General features: G+C 38.1%; 1 protein-coding gene across 2 annotated transcripts in view; it reads left to right on the top strand.

The window, feature by feature from the left end:
- ADCY2 (adenylate cyclase 2) overlaps positions 1 to 17422 on the top strand; it is a 204887-nt gene that overhangs the window by 48866 nt on the left and 138599 nt on the right. For both annotated transcript variants that reach the window (XM_042869933.1, XM_042869932.1), the window contains exon 3: positions 11498 to 11659. In XM_042869933.1, coding sequence (XP_042725867.1) covers positions 11498 to 11659 — 162 coding nt within the window. The remainder of the gene's footprint in view (positions 1 to 11497; positions 11660 to 17422) is intronic.

Here is a 17422-nt window from a genome sequence, read left to right as displayed (position 1 = left end):
GATGGCAGTCATTGAGAGGTTCTTTTGCTTGACACTTTCTTGTGCTTCTTATGTAGTCTGCCCAAAAATATATGCCTGGGGAAAAGCATAGTCTGCAAAAATGAGCTAGTTAATCAGGTTTCTGGAAGTGGAGTCAAACTGCTCAGCTATTTCTATTTGCTGCGTCTTTCCTTTGCAGCACTTTCTGTCTTGAGCTGGTAAATGATGTTATTGATCTGTGCACTGTTGATCTGCACAAAAGAAATCAAAGCTTCATTTGTTCAGGCTCCTTACCATTCTGTTTTTTTCTAACAGGTGTGCCCCACTCATGACCCTTTTTCCTTCCTCTGGTTATTTGCCCCCTGTTAGGATAGTCACCACAGAAAATGTCAGCTTGCCAGGTGTGCTGCCCTTTGCTGACCACCTAGTCGTCCTTTGTGTGACTCAAGGAAAGGAGGAATTCTGCTCTCCAGAAGAGAAATACCCTTCTTCCCTGCAAAGCTCTGGAATACATTTTGCTCTCTGAAACATCTTGTGTACATCAGCATGTGCAGCTACAGTTACTGCTCTGCCGAGCTGCTATACATTTTTTTGCTTGTCATTGTGGCTCCCTTTTTCCTTCTTCACTTTCAAGCACTGATCTTGATGATTTCTCTGATAACCACATTGATCTTGATGGTTTCTCTAGGGCTGCCCACTGTGTTGTTCAGGCTGCTTTGATGGTTGTAATATGTGACTGTAGCACGTATCTGTCACGACTCAGACCTCCTTAGGATGTTTGGGTTGTATGTGTTCGTGTTCTGGCCTACATTAGGAAGAACAGTTTGAGGGAGGTAATCCTACTGCTCAGCACTGGTTAGGCCCAATCTGGAGTGCTGTGTCCAGTCCTGGCCTTCTTAATATAAGGAAGATGGGAACTGACTGGTGCGAGTCCAATGAAGACTCGTAAAAACAAGCATCTGGAGTGTCCTTCATGTGAGCAGAGGCTGAGAGAGCTGGGACTGTTCATCTTGAGGAAGCTCAGGTGAAATGTTGTCTAAACACCTGTCACCTGTTGTCTCAGATGAATCTGTGTGTCTAAATACCTGATCTGGATGAGTGAGAAAAAGAGCCATGCTTTTCTCAGTGGTGCCCCTTGACAGGAGAAGAAGCAACGGGCACAAATTAAAACACACACAACTCCATCTGAATGTTGGAAAACCCTTTTTTATTGGAGGCCTGGTGGTCAAACAGTGGAACAGATTGCCCTTAGAGGTTGTGAATCTCCCTCCTTGGAGATCCCCAAAACCTGCTTGGGCACTCGCTAGACAATCTGCTCTAGGTGGCCCTGAATGATCATAGTGGTAGGCCAGATAACCTCTGGAGATCCTTTTCAACCTCTGGTTCTGTGATTCTGTGAAATCTCAAATAGGTAGCTCTAGAATGCTATCTAGCCATCTGGTGTCTCTGATCTTTGCTCTAAAGGTAGCTTTTATATAGACAGATCCAGCATGAGGGATTGATAAAACTGTAGGTCTGCTGGTATATTTGGAAGGGAAGGAGAAAAAGGAGAACCCACAGAGTCCCTTCAGAACCTGAAGCATTCACATCCCTGCTGCCCACATCGATGTGTGCATCTACAGAGATAAGTATATTTCTGCAGAAGGGTTCTGAGTGACCTAATATGTAAGCATTTGGGAAAACATGACTTCAGGGAAGTCTGGGGAATGATCTAAAGTGAGCAGATTCATCCTGTTATTCTGAGCAGGGATGAGTTTTTACAGGCTCCTGGCACGACAGTGCTGCCAGGCTCTGATTCAGATGTGAGATGGAGGCTGCCTCTTAAAGATAACCTCCTGATGTGCTCACGTGTGAAGTGAGTATTGAGTGCTCTTGAAAGTGCTGTTCTGCTGGAGTACCTTTACTGAGAAACTCCTAAATTTTCTCTCTCTCCTCCCCACTTTCAAATAATGTATTCTATTTTTTTTTTTTTTTGTCAGAAATGCTATTTAATATAATTGTTTACATTTTTAAAAAAATTGTAACAGTCTCAGTCTTCAGAGTCTTTCTGATTTATTTGCTACTGTATTTCAAATGCATATATTTATTCCTAGTTTTCAGTCAGGCATTACATCTGCCAATTTTGTTGGACACTTGTTATAACTTAGGCTTGTTTGCATTCATTTCTAGTGCAAGTCTAATAGCTGCAATAGAAATTTTGAAGCACTTTGGAACAATTTTTGAGTTCCCACTGATGAGAAATCCACTGCAGCATTGTATTTGCTGTTCCAATGGTTAATTTCCTTTGTTGTTAAAAGGAGCAAGAGTTTTTGTTGTACTTGTTTGTTTCTCACTTTGAATTTGTCTGTCAGTATCCAGCCTTCAGAATTTACTGTATTTTTGACTAGATAGTTTGTTGCCTGTTTTGGTAGTTACCAAGTTTTAGACTTCACATAGGTTTTGATTTATGTAACCATGTCTAGAAAGAAAACTACCAATTTCATTATTGGAAACTAGAAGTAAACACTTCTGGCAGAAAAACAGGACTGGAATGGGAGCGTAGGGAAAAAATTATTATTGAATAACAATGCTACTGATGCTGCAGTTGAAACTGTGGTTTGTAATTTTAAGCATTGCAATTAATTGGTGGGGAGAAAAATGATAATTTAAGACTGTAGTTCCAAGAAGAACTTCATACTGTATAACTGTTTGGATCTCTCTTGATTTTCCCCCTTAGAAATCCATTAACTATAGTTTACTTCAGAATTCTGTGCTGTTATGTAGCGTCCTTCTGAAGAGGATGCAGCTTTGACTTGGCCAGGGTTAAAGGAATTGCTACTGCTGTTACGGGTTTCTGCTCTTAATATTTATAGACAAAACTCAAAGGGGAAGCATAGCATAGAGGAAGGATGTATTCTTTTTCTCTGGTGCTTTTCAACAATTTCATCACTGAAAAAGTAAAGGTATAGCTTATTGTCATCTGATCCTGAATACACATGGCATTGTTGGGCTACCTAGAGTTTTGTGAAGTTGTCTTTCTGCTGACAGAGTCCTACCAACATTGTAATAGGGTAAATCCATCTTCTTGCCTAATTAGACTCTTCTGTGCTTGAAACAAGACTAGCGAGATGCAGCAGAAAGAGGAGAAGTAAAATGAGGAAGAAAATGTTAAAGCAAGTTACAGAGTAAGCAAAAGTCTTTTGTTATTTTTTTATTTTTTTCCTACTTATGTGTTCAGGAATAATCTCAAGGTGGGCGGAGATGATGGTCGCTAAGTCACAAAGTCCCCGGACCAAATGTTGTTCTAGAGAATTGGTTCACTACTGATAGTCTTTGGGTTACCTGTTCCAAATCCTGTATGCCATTTAGCAATCCCATTCAATGAAATAAAAGATTCTGAGACATGGAAAGCACCAGATAATATGCAATCAGTACATTCATAGGTCCCTTATTGTGCAGTTATTTTAAAGTATTCATTTTCTGGCAGTCAACCTGTTTCTGTTCTATCCTCTTTTGCTAATGGTTGTGGCTGATTTTTTGGCAGAGGCTGTAATGAATGTCTGCTTCCTGATGCCATTTAAACCCAGATTTCTAGACAAAAGAAATGAATTATTAGTTTGAAAGCTTCTCAGGAACAAGAACAAGTGATGATTTACAGGGTTGTTTACTACCTCTATGACAGTCATTAAGAAATAAAAGTTCACGTTTGCTTAAAATTAATGAATTAAGAGTTTATTGTGAACATAATTTTGTGAAGTACATTACAGCCACATTTTTCATTCTTGATTTTTATTCTCAAGGTTTGTGATGTACCTAACACACAAAAAACCATAGTTTTTATATAAACTAAAGTTTAGTTTCTTGTATATTATATCCTGTTGCTGCTGAAAATTGATATTTCCTATCACAGCTTCCTGCTATCTACTAAATCTACAATGCTTTCTGTTCATAAATTGGTTGAACTTTCAATTTTTGTTCTGAAACCTTACTTCATTCTAAAATCAAGGAAGATATTGTGTCATAAACACTTCTTTTTCTCTTTTCCCCCTTGCCCTTTTTTTAAATAAAGTACTTGTGATTCTAAGCATAAGAACATAAATAAAATTCCTACAGGGTCAGAGCCATTGTCCGTCTACCTCTGTATTCTGTCCCCAAGGATGTCAAGAGGAGCTGCTATTAAAAGACAGCACACAAGCTTGCTCACTTCCTGTGGTCTGTTCCTTTCGTATTTCCCCAGCATCCACAGTTGTGCTAGAAATGTCAGAGGGTCCTGCCCTGTCTTTTTATTATTGTCTTATGGACAAGTAGTCCAGGAATTTGTTTAATCTCTTTTAAACTTGGTGGTACACTGTGACCTCCTGTGGTGGTAAGTTCAAGAAGTTCACAGTCTGGTACGTGAAGATGTACTTTCTTTTCATCTGTTTTAAATCAATTGTGTAGTATCACTGAGTGCCCTTTTGTTCCATTATTGTAGGGTTCAGTGAACAATAGGCTCACCTTTACCTTTTCTAAAGCTTTCATAATTTAAGACTTTCAGAGGTCATTCAGCATAGAAGGTGATTTTAGCACTCAAGGAATTTTTTAAGTGGGGAACATGTTTTGTTCTTTGAATGTTGCCTGGCTTTTTAAAGTCCAAGTCAGAGGGTTTGACTTCTGGAATTCATAGCATGTGGACTGGCAAAAACCTTTTATGTATTTGCATCAGTTACTCTCCCTACACAAAGTTTTTACGTACGGTCTGTAGTTTTTATAAATACCTTTCTGACACCTCAATATATACAGTGTATTAAATCATAAAAATAGTAATTGCAGAAAATTTGTAAGATTAGTAAGTCCTGTCAATTATGTTATGAAACTTAGTTGTTTGTTTAGAAAAACTAGGATATCTTCCTTTGTACTATTATATACATAGACAGCCTTTGAAATCAGTAGCCATAATCCAAGCGTTATTCTTTCCAAGAGAAAATTCTTTAACTACCTGTTAATACTCCCGTTACACAATTAACATCTGAGAGCAATCTTATAATGTGTTGGCCCTCTTAGTGTGAATATTTGTAATCTAACTGTTTAATTATGTGATCAGAGTCTTTCTTGAATATACTATGAAAAGGTAGTGCAATTTCTTTAAAAGTTTTCCTGTCATTACATGACAAGAAGCTGTCCTGAACCAGAGATATTTCATTAATTATTGCCCTATTAATCCTGTGTGTATTAACACTGTGAGCAGAGCTTTTCCATAGTTCAGAGTGAAACAGCACACTTAGATTTATGTGCATGTGTCAGCATTGAGATATGCTCCTCAAGGGGAAATTGTTCTGAATAACATCGAGTGATTCTTCCATAAGCCAAACAAGTCATGATTAACCTGTTAACACAGTGTTATGAAGTCTGACTAGCTGTGGAAATAGCGAGTCATAGTTGGAACATGACTTGTATAAAATGAGTAATTAGTGTATTTGTGATACAGTTGTTCTCAGTGAAAAAAGCAACAACTCCTGTGTTACCCTATTTGCAAGGAAGCACACCTTAGAGTGGAAAATATGTTGAATTTTCAACCCCAAACACCTGTCTGGATTAAGGCAATGTCACTCGGAAAAGCGACTGTCAAACCGGTGGGTTGTTCCATGGGCTTCGGACCCTCTACAGTATATGGCATTAGAGTCCAAACCAGGGATCTATCCAACAGTCCTATCTGTGAGCCACTAAGTCTTATCTACTTCATGCCAGTTTTCCTAAATCACAGTCATTGGTATGGTTCAGAGCCTGAACTGGCCGGCATATGTCTGGAGATGCTGTGACAAAATAGCCATAGTTAAAAACATTCAGATTAGGTTTGATTTTTTAAAAAAGAACTACTGTGCAGTGAAGATCATTCCGTTTTGCTAGATGTGTAGAAATGCATAGCTATAATTTTATGCTGTGTCCTATATCAAGAATGAATTTCTATGAGAGATCATGATTGCTGGTGATATCCCACACTGGACTGTCTTCCGGCCTATTAGTGTACATTCACTCTTGTCGCATCACTGCAGCAGTCTGTAATTGGAAATTTCACTGTGCTTCTGAAAGTAACTGCATAAAATCTGCAGAAAAATAGTCCATTACAAATCCATGCAGACAGCCAAATTATGGCAGCTCATTGTCCTTTATATTGCCGTGGAAAAGAACACCCACTTACATAATTGAAGAAAATCTGGCACTTCTGAGAGAAGAGATGCCCAGAGCAGCAAACACACTCAAGGTTGGATAAGCTCTGACAGCCAAGAATCATGGGCAGAAGTCCTGGATATCTCTCAATCAAAGCTGGAAAACCACAGGCTTCCTTGCAAGACTTTAACCAAAAGTGAATGCTGTGTGCCCTGATGTATAACATCAGTGCCCAAATACTCATCTCCAGGGTATGGAAAATGATAAGATTGTCAGAAAAGCCTGAGAATAAAATTTCTAAAGCAATCCAAGTTCAGATCAGGACAAAAAGGCATGTTTTGACTAGTTAGTGGCAGTGATGACTCACATCAAATATTACTTCCAGCACAGTTTCAAAGCAGCTACAGGCTTTGTGGTTATGGCATGCTTTGGTGGAACAGTTTGCTTTTAATATTGTCAAAAATACTGCTCTGTAAATTAATACTGCATTTACTGATGGGTACGCATGCCAAGTGTAGACGTGCGATGACACCTATTAGCAGTGACACTCTAACTTTTGTTTGGTCCTGAAATGGTCAGGCTGTTGGACTTGATGATCTTTGAAGGTCTCTTCCAACTGAACTATTCTATTCTGTTCACTCTTTCAGTGGGATTATTGAATTCTTCAGAGCTTGCCATCACTTTGTGTTAGTATTTATATAATATTTATATATTCTGTCAATTCCTGGAAAAATATAATGAAAAAAGTCGAAGACTGCTGCTGTACATTCTATGACTCAGTCCTGAAATCCCAATTCTTTCTACCTTAAGAACCACCCTACACAGAAGTCTTTGAGAATCAACTTCTGTTGTATCAAACTTATATGTAGTGACTTCTGAAATACTTTGAGTGTTCCCAAGCTTTACGTATTAATTATGTGCGTTCTAAAGATGAAAGGTAAAGATGTTATATTTCATGGTACGTTGGGAGAACACTTTTGTGCCACAGTGAAATCAAAAAGGAACCTTTGTGATTAACAGAACTCTCAACTTACTGAATCATTAAACCATTGCTGGAAATAGAGAACAGGAATGTTGCCAAGAACCAAAAATCCTCATGGATATGAGCATTTTAGGTAAGAAATTCCGTTTTAGCAATCCAAAGATGACTGACACCTCTTGTATCTTCTCAGACCCAAGTTCTAAAACTGCATGTTGGCTATCTTTTGATGCACATTAAGTGTCTGGTCTGTATCTATACGCCAGTGTAAGAATTTGCAGATCAGTTTGTTTTCAGTTGTTCTTTAACATGATTCTAATCCAGCTCATCCTATTTGATGCTGGGTAACTGAGCATTTAAAGTCAAAGAGCAACTGAGGTCCCCCCCTTGATTGCTGCATGGCCTTTGATATGGTCACACATCACATTTTTATTCAAATTGGAGGGATGTGGATTTGAAGAGTGGACTGTTCAGTGGATAAATAATTGGTTGGAAGGTCACAGCTAGAGGGTTGTGGTCAGCAGCTCTATGTCCAGGTGGAGGCTGATGGTGAGTGGTATCTTCTGTCTTGGGACCAGTGCTCTTCAATATCTTTATCAGTGAAATAGTGGGATTGAGTATACCCTCAGGAAGTTTGCTGATGACACCAAGCTATGTTGTGCAGTTGATACAACAGAAGGGAGGGATGCCATCAAAGGGAACCTGCCTAGAAAAGCTGGAAAAAGGGGCCCATGCGAATCTAGGTGCAATTTGAAGATGACAAGTGTTAAGCTGTTTGAGTTGGGGCAATTTAAGGCGTGTACAGACAGGGAGAAGAGCAGCCCTGCTGTAATGGACTTGGGGCTCTCAGTGGATGAAAAGCTTGACATGAACCAGAAGTGTGCACTTGTATCCCTGAAGGCTAAGAGTATCCTGGGCTGTATCAAAAGAGGTGATTGTCCCACTCTGCTCTGTCTTGTGAGGCCTCACCTGGAGTGCTTTGTCCAGGCCACAAGAATGATGTAGAACTGTTGCAGAGGGTCCAGGGTGCCGGAGAACCTCTCTTAGGGAGAAAGGCTGGGGGAGCTAGGCTTATTCAGCCTGGAGAAGAGAAGGATTTGAGGAGATGCCATTGCTATCTTCCTGTGCCTAAACGGAGCTTATAAAGAGGAGGAAGACCAACTTTTTACACAGGCAGATAATGAAAGGACAAGGGGTAACGGTTTCAAACTAAAGGAGAGGAGTTTAGATTAAATGTTTCGAGGAAGTTCTTTACTCAGAGGGTGGTGGGGCGCTGGCACAGCTGCCCGGAAAAGCTGTGGATGCTCCATCTCTGAAGGCACTCAAGGCCAGGTTGGATGGGGCTCTGGGCAGCCTAGCTGGTGGGTGGCAGCCCTGCCCATGGCAGAGGCAGGGGAGCTAAGTGATATTTAAAATCCCTTCCAATTCAAGCCATTCAATGATTTTATGATTTTGTGATTCTACAATTTTATGACTCTGTGAATGTGTAGTATTAAGGGGAAGCTGAAACTTCTGTAAAGTCTTTCTGTTGGCAGTAGTGGAAGGTAAAAATTCTGCATTTATTTTGTGTGGAGTTACTGTAAGCTTCTGTAAGTTACTCCATTTAAGTGAAGTAACTTACCGTTAAGAGCAAGTATCATTTATGTATTACGAAAGTGGAGCTGATGTTCTAGGTACAGCTGAATATCACAAAAAATATTGCAATGCATCTCTTTTTTTTTTTTTTTTTTTTTTTTCTGTTCTTAGTAATCTGTTTTATGGTAAGTTGTAACAGCATCATATTTTACCTTATACCCACTGATGAATTTTAGTACCTGGCTTATACCTCGTGAGTCAGATGGATTGTGTAGTCTGGCTATATAGTCAAGCCGTATTTAAATATATAAAATATTCAGGTCCAATTCAATTAGAGAAGAATAACTTTTTATTTTCTAATAACAAAATTTTAACAAATATGCAAATGATTTCTGCCCCTAGGTGTAAACTTGGGAACATTTAAACCTTGTTTTCAAAGTCCCTGGGTCTTGGAGGTATTTGGAATATTTCTGCCAGAACTAGAGCTCAGGGTTCTTTTTAAACCAATTTCTTTTTCACAGGAGACGTGTCTGAGACAGCTGGTGTTACATGCCTTTCTGGTATTTAGCCTCTGGTCATGTTATGTCTGTATTACAAGACCTTTCACTTTCGTTCTTACCACCTAACTCACTCGACTTCCTCCCCAGTGCTGATACCTTTTATCATGACATAGAAGAAAATGAGATTGCTTTAACATGATTTATTTTCAACAAAATCACATTTGCTTTTACATACGTTTTTTCTTAACTCTTAATATACTCGCTTATGAGTTTTTTTATTATTATTTGGTCTGTTACTGCTCCAGGAATTGAAACTAAACCAACCAGTTCTTATCTCCATTTTTTTTCCCAGCCTTTCAAAGGCATTTCTCTCTTCCAGCCTGACAGAACATTCTACATCTTTCCCAAGTTTTGAGATGACAAAGTTAGCTCTCTCAGTATCACAGCTGATTTTTACCAGGCCCGGATAATTTGAAAACACCATACTTCCATAATCCTGTTCTTACTTAGAAGTTTTTAAAACCTCTTCCTTACAGTTAGTTTTGTTAACATCTGATCACAGTTAAAGCTTTCAGAGAGGACTGAAGAGAGATATCAAGTGCTTCTGTTCTTCTGTCTCCTTATACTATCAGCTGATAGATTGAAAGAGTACAGTAACAAAGGGGTTTTTTTTGTGTGTGTGTGTGTTTTTTTCCTTTATTTTCCTTTCAGTTCCTCATGGTTCTGTTTTGTTTTGTGCCCTGAACATTTTGGCTCTGTCCCTGTTTGCATCTGCTTCTATGTGATCACTGAAGAGCTTGGGCTTCTGTCAGATTGGTCTTTTCCTGTCCTTCCTAGATGTGGTGATAATATGTTTTTAGGGTATGCCAGGTAAAATATACGTTTGCATACAGTGGAGATTGGGCAGGAAAGCGTGAGGTACAAACATGTGGGCTGCAGAAGATATCAACGGCAAAAAAAAAAAACAAACAAAATTGGTAAGACCGTGAGAAGAATGCAACTGCAGTACAAAGCAATGAGACTTGAGCATAAGGGATGATTGGGCAGAACCAAAAGGCTATCAGGAAGGAGCTGAATTAATCTTAATGGAGGAATTAGAGAAAGATGAGTGGAATAGAAATGGAACTCCTTCTCCATCCAGTTCCTCTTCCAAGATGGGGAAGAAGATGCCTCCACATTCTGGCAGGTATACATATATTAGGCTTCAGTTTTGGTTATGGAGTCATCACATGCAGGTGTGAAGGAAACAAACTGAGAATGAGAGAAGTAAGCAGCAAGTTATTATTGCTAATAGCAACTTGGGATCTGTCTGAGTTGAACCCTGCAGTTCTAGATGATAGATGATGAATAGATTGATAAGTCAACTAAAAGAAATGGTAAGGCTTACTTAGGGACATAATACACAGGCTGGTACATTTCCAGAAATGCCTACTTAAGTATGCAAAATCTTTCTCTCAAATCCAGTTGTGCTTGCTCAAATATGTGTTGGAGTTTGGAACGTATGTGTACCATCAAATATATAACCTTTTGTGTGTATAATGAAGGAGTACCTTTTGCTGGTTCAGTCTGGGACATGTATATGAAGAATTAGTTTCACAACATTAGCGTGGATACTAGTATCCTTTTCCAAGAAGCTATTAGTAAATTCTGCTTATGGGCTGTGATCGTCTGAAGCTATTTTCCATGTCCAAATATATGAAGTGTTTTAATGGCATTTGACATACATTGTGTAGATACACAAAATGCTTGTGTGAATTGAGGATTTTGGTATAGTCTTATATAACTTTATTTAACCTATACAATACTGTGTATTAAATTTTGATGTTCTAGTGCATCAAGATGAATCTTTCTGCCTTACTTACAATTCCTTAGACCCTGTGGAATGATTTGGCAAAGTAATTGTTTTGCGATGCAGCTTTTAATCAAAAACCACTAATCACAGGAGAACTACACTCTTAACTGTAAACAGGATGGCTAATGCAATAAAACATTGAAAAAATAAACTTAAAGTCAATTTTGAAATGTTAGAATGCTGTGAATTTCTTTAATCATGAAGTTGAATCTTGAAACTGCACTTCTAAAATTATATGCGATGCAATTTCCTCAGCATTTTCTGAAATTAGTTCTCCAAAATCAACCTTCCTTAGTGGTTAACAGAAATTTTCTTGTATTTAAAAAAAAAAAAAAAACAAAACAAAAAACAAAAAAGCAAAAACCAACAAAACCAAACAATGTATAACTTTATTCTGATGAGAATTTAAAATTAAATGTTATTTTTTGAATGTTATTCCAGAATGAATTTGACATGCTTCTTTTTTTGTCTTGCTGTCTTGCACAGGTATCATTTTTCTTGTTCATTATTTTTGTGGTGTATACCATGCTGCCCTTCAACATGAGGGACGCTATAGTTGCCAGCGTCTTGACCTCTGCATCTCATACGATTGTGCTGAGCGTCTGTCTATCAGGTACAGCTGTTATAAAGGAGCACTTGGTTTGGCAGGTAGGTGCTTTGTGAAATTAATGATTAATTGCACACTTAATATCCCAGTAAGTAAGGCCATGAGTTTCCCGATTGGTTCTTCTCCATTTCTGAATTGCCACAGACTCAATTCATAGCTATTCAGTCTCTAATCCTGAAGCTGTCAGCAGTGTTATGTCTTGCTGAAACACATCCTTAAGTGGTAGAATCCACAGCCACACACACACAGTGCTTACCACTGTTGAAATTATCATTGATAATAAAAAATTCTGTGATACAGCCATACTCTGGTAGGTGCATTGCCACACATCTACGTAAAACACGTTTCTTCTTACCTCATCCAAGCCTAACTTGTAGGCTTTAAAAAAGATTATTTTCCAGGTAGCAGTGTTGTTTTTTTGACTCAAAAAAACCAAAACACATTGCTGCTCAGAGTAGCCTCAACTGGGTTTGCTGGAAAGAAATCGCCCTCTTGAAGTCCAACGTAGGCCTTGTCCTCCTGTATTTCTCAGCCTTTTATTGGCATTTTACAGCCTCCTCTTGGCCAGGCTCACTGATTGAAGAGGGCAGACTGGCTGCAGACATTGTGACATTTACAAAATGCACCTGTATTTGCAGTTGGGTTTTGGCTTGTAACTCAACTCTAATCATTTTGCTAGCGAACATATCACAGATGAATAATTACAAAAAAAAATAAAAAATCCAAATAGTGGGAATTCTTTTTCCTCTCTGTTCTGGAGAATATCTTTCAAATGGTGAAATATCATATTTTTTTATCGTGGTACTGTGATGAACCTAGGTGTCCTCGTTAGAGATCTGTAAAAAAGGAAATTTCATTTTGAAAAGCATGTACGTGCTTTTTTGTATATTTGTATGATCTCAGGGAAGCAAAATTCTTTTACCTTTCGCATCAAAATTGCAACAAGGCTTAAAAGTAAAAGTAGTAAGTCTATCAGAAGAACAAGGAGGGAAGGCATTGTCTTATTTCTTCCAAACGGCATGAAATATGAAACAAATAGTTTCAACTTATCGTTTAAGTTACATCATTGTTTGAAAAATGTGCCTCAGAACATATCTTCAAAATTACACTGATTTTACAAAAGTAAATTGCCTTGTAATTAGTGGTTCAGGAAAATGCATTTTATGTCCAGACATGACTGCAGACCTGTGTTATCTGGAGTATTGCAGCTGAAATCTGATAAAAAGTAGATGTTCCCTGCAGAAATATTCAAATGGTGAGATATGTGGCTTTGCATTTCTCCACTTAATTTAGGTTAGTTGTTATTGCTGAGCTTGCTGAATTGTGCTGTATGCTAAGCAAGAACCACTGTCATCTGCAGTCAAAACATAATTTTAATAATTCATTGATATGGTATTGTTGATTGTATTTGAATAAGCTGAGGATAATTTTATTCTTGGTTTTGTGTTGACTTATAGGTTAGGGTATCAAAACATATTAATGTGTGTTCCACTCTTTCCCTAAAAATGTTTTAGAGATGCTGTTTGTGGAACTTATTTATTTTTTTCTGACCATTATAATCAGGTGCAACTAAAACAAGACTTTCAATAGATGCTATGTTTTAGAGACAGAATATCTCTAGAATCAAAAGAAATAAATTATGGACTCTGTTGCATCTTTGAGCCCTTCTGTAGCTTCCAGTTTCTTTCAGAAAGAGTGGAATCTTTGGGCAGTTTGTAGATTTGTTATGAGTATTTAACTTCAAGGGTATTATCAATTTTCTATTCCCTCTTTGAGAAATGTATTAAATGTTCTCTGTGCTTTGGCAGTTGATGAAAGTGCTGAGTGCACTGAGCTGTCATGGATATTGGACTCGGTCATGGAAGGGTCTGAAAGCCATTATCACAGCTCACTGTGCCCTCTGTATGCATTTAGATGACTGTTTATACTATGTGTAAGCAGAAAAATGCTTTGTGTCCTTTTATTTGAAACGAATAAATAAAAAAAATATGATTGGATTACAGATATTGATTATAGTAAAAAGAGAAATAATGCTGGTCAATGATACGCCTCAAGTTGATTTAGGATAAATGTATGCAATTAATGAAAAACTGAAGTGGGGTACAGTTATTTAAAAGACTTGAAATGTTGAATCCTTTTTTTTTTTTTTTTCTGACCAAAAAAGGATGTTGAGGCCTGAAATGAAGTTGTTTCACAGAGCTCAGTCACTAAAGCCCCAAGATGAGGAACTGGCGGTACACTGACATTTGAAAGCTTAGAAAAACACACTCAAGGCTGAGCTCAGTAAATCCATGGTTATGGAGCTGCACTGAGTTTTGACAAAAATATATTATTTTGATTTCAGGGCTACTGGTCCATCTCAGCAAAATAGAAAAAAAAACAACCAACCATGCAGTGAATGTGGTGTTTTTTCTACTAGGTGCTTAAAAAGCAGAAAACTAGTAGGATAACAAATCTTCTGCTGGGAAGATTTTAGCGTACATAATGTGTATATATAGCATGTATCCTTTTGGAAGGTGTATGTGCATCTCCTTTGAAACTACTTTCTGTATATTGGAAGACTGATTAATTTCCTCTGAGTTTTCTGTTCTCTGGCCTGAAGAAGTTCTTTCAGTCTTTTTCATATGGTGGATTCTCCTTGCTTTTTCCTCCATCTGGTAGCCCCCTGCTGGACTTTCTTCAATTTTTCAGCATCTTCCAATCACTCTTGCTGCTAACCTCTAGCATTTTGGAAGTTATGCATACCTTTAGTCCATTAGCAGAGGAAAATCGGTGTCTGCGCTGAGTTTAGGCAGATCCTATCTGACTGTTTTTGCCACTCCTTTTGTTGTCTTTTGTCGTTCTTTTTTTTTTGTTGTTTGTTTGTTTGTTTTTCTTTTTTACAAAATTGGCTTCAGTAAAACTGAAGGGCTTAGTATGCTTAGATTATCAAGTGTTGGTTGTGGTCAGAGGTAAAAATTTCCTGCTGATATAAAGAATTCAACTCTCCTTGTTACTCGAGCTATGTGTGTTTTCTGGGGAGGTGGGATCATCCCTGTTGTAAAAATTGGCAATGATGGAGACCTTTTTTCACAAATCTTGACTTTTTTTTTTTTTTTTTTTTCCCCATTATTGCTGAATGTTAGTGTTAAAATCTTCTTCTTTCCTAGTAGGAATTTGTCTGGCCTTGTTATTTAGCTTTCATCTGCTAGACTTGCAGAGCCAGTAGTATCCAATTCATTTATCTCTCATGAGAGTACTTCCAGATTATCATGAATTCACCTAATAACATTTTTATCAGTAAAATATTTATTTTAGGCAACCTTAATCAGTCGCCTGCTTTGATACTAGCTCAACCCTTCATCACTTTCACAGCTCTTCTCTAAGTCCTTCCCTGTGTTTCATGAACATCTTTCTTGCAACGTGGATGTTAGCAATAAGGAACACTCAAGAGGCAGCTGCAGAGGTGCCAAATGCTGATTGGAGCTGAACTCACAAAGGGGTTAGTGTGTGCTGGTGTGCTCAACACAGAGGCTTACAGCTCTGTGCAGAGTTGAATGCACAGGAATGGGATCTGTGACAGAAAGGAGGAAAAGAGTCCCGTGTGCAAGCTTCAGCTTATAAAAAGCAACTGTGTATCTATGGTTTTTTTTTTTTTCTATTGACAAAATTAATCCTAATCCTATCTAGGCACATAGTCTGGAATCCAGGACTTTCCCTCTTTCCACATGAACATCCTACTACTATACAGAGAATCCATACTGTACAGGGTTTTCCATCTGCTCCTGGCAGCCTTGTGGTCAGGACCACTGCAGAACACATCTGCGTTTATGCTGTTAAGGCATTTGGCTCGTAAGACTTCAACGGCTCAACATCCTTTTCAGTTACTGCTGGAATGAGAAGTATTTCACTGCCGTCCATTACCATAAACACACAACCTATTTCTCCCCAAACCAGACCAGATTTTGATCAAATAGCTGTGGTTTTCCTGCTTTATTATCAACTACTCAACCATTCTGATCTCACAATGGGCTGATACTATCAATAAAGGCCTTTTGTTTTTAATTTGTTAAAAATAAGCTAACTAGTAACCTTAAATGTGCCAGAAGGTTGTTGTTTTTACTCTCTCAACAAAAGAATTTATTGGTTTTTAATCCTTTTTCCTAGCTAAGCATAGGGATTTTCCAAACGTTGGCTAACTTATTACAAAATGTCACTGTTTTTTTTTTAAAACTAGTGTTCCTGACTTTTTTGATTTTTTTTTTGAAGGGGGGCTGTTGTTGTCAGCATTGAAGATGTGGTCCCTTCTAAAGGTACAAATCTGTAAATGTATCAGCATGCATATATATACACACAAACATACACACGCACACACACTGTTTTAGTCTATGTTCAAGAAAGTGTACAGCAAAAAGAAATAAATTGTAATAAATTTTATTTAAGTAGCGTTTGATTTTAACTTCTGTTTCCAGTTCCTTTCTCCTAGGCTGGGTAAATTCCTAAGGCAGTGTTTGGTCCTGGCAGACAAAAACAAATGCTAAATGAAAATTATTTTAATTTAGAGAACATTTGAATTGGGAGGTGCAAGGGCAAGGGCTACATACACAAGCATTTTTATTTTATTTTTTTTAACCATTGGCTGGTTTGAGGTCTCCTACTTCAAGATGAATTATATCCTGTATGCTAAGTATAGATAAAGATGAAGCCACTGCCAAATACTTAAGTGATCTGCTGGTATGTGTATGATGACTAGAACTCTTAGGGTTATTTTCTGTTTGACTTCTGATTTGTGGGCTTTTTTTTTATTTCAAGATTTATAATGACTAAGAAATTGGTAATGGTATTCTTTAAAAATAAATCTGCATTTCCTGTTTTTCCCCACCTTTTGTTTCATTTTGTTTGGGGGAGAGGTTTTTTTCTATTCTACTTTTATTTTCCTGAATAGGTCATGGGCATTGATTTTTTTACCTTTGCAATTAGGCAAATCATTCCTGCCTATTTGAATTGTAAGGTTTTTTGCTCCCAATTCCCAGCAACCTCCTTGTTCTTGTAGAGAGGGGTTGGTGGCCCAGGAGCATCATTTTGAACCCTGATTCTGCAGGCTGGAATGGGATGCCACCTGTTCATTGAAAACATTGGTAGATTAAATCTTGTGGGTTCTCAAAGGTTTGAGGTAGTTTTGATAGTATGTGGCAGGTGTTCCTCCTTTTGGCTACTCGACAGTCTGATGTTGGGGTTATAGTGGTTGGCTCATGAAGAGTTTCCAGCCTCCGTGAGCTTTTATGGGGTACCTCAAAAAGCCAAACTGGTATAGCTGCCTCTCTCTTACTCCTGAGACAGTTGTTACTTATGCAGTCCTGTCCCAGGAACCCACAGCAGTGCAACCCTTTTGGCTTGTGTTCTGTATCTTTATCTCTTCTGAAGTTACCAGTGGTTTTCCACTGTGTCACATTTCTTTTGAATTTTTAAAAACGAGATCTGTATGGTAGAATCATGTGCTTTTTCAAGGGAAAGTGGTTAGTCTGATATGATCTTTCCTGCACAAGACGCTGCTGTACTTTATTCTATTTTCTTTTAACTGTCATGCTTTTCATGATTTTTTTCCTTCACAAATTGTTCAGAAGTCTGACATAACACTCAAGTGAGTCTAGTGAGGCTATAATTGTTTAGTTCTTCTTTCCTCGTGCATCACCAAATTTGGTGTTCTTTAATTGCTTGCTATCGTGGTTAGATCATGCGCTGCTGCACCTGCTGCAAGGACCTACCACTGCTCACAGCATCCTTCTGCTTCCCCTGTCCTGCAGATAGTTACTGTGGTGTGGAGG

This window comes from Lagopus leucura, unplaced genomic scaffold (assembly GCF_019238085.1).
Source record: "Lagopus leucura isolate 7727_CA_CO unplaced genomic scaffold, USGS_WTPT01 Super-Scaffold_100002, whole genome shotgun sequence".
Classification (NCBI taxonomy): domain Eukaryota; kingdom Metazoa; phylum Chordata; class Aves; order Galliformes; family Phasianidae; genus Lagopus; species Lagopus leucura.
Note: the sequence above shows the minus strand (reverse complement) of the source record. Positions and strands in the feature narration are given on the sequence as shown.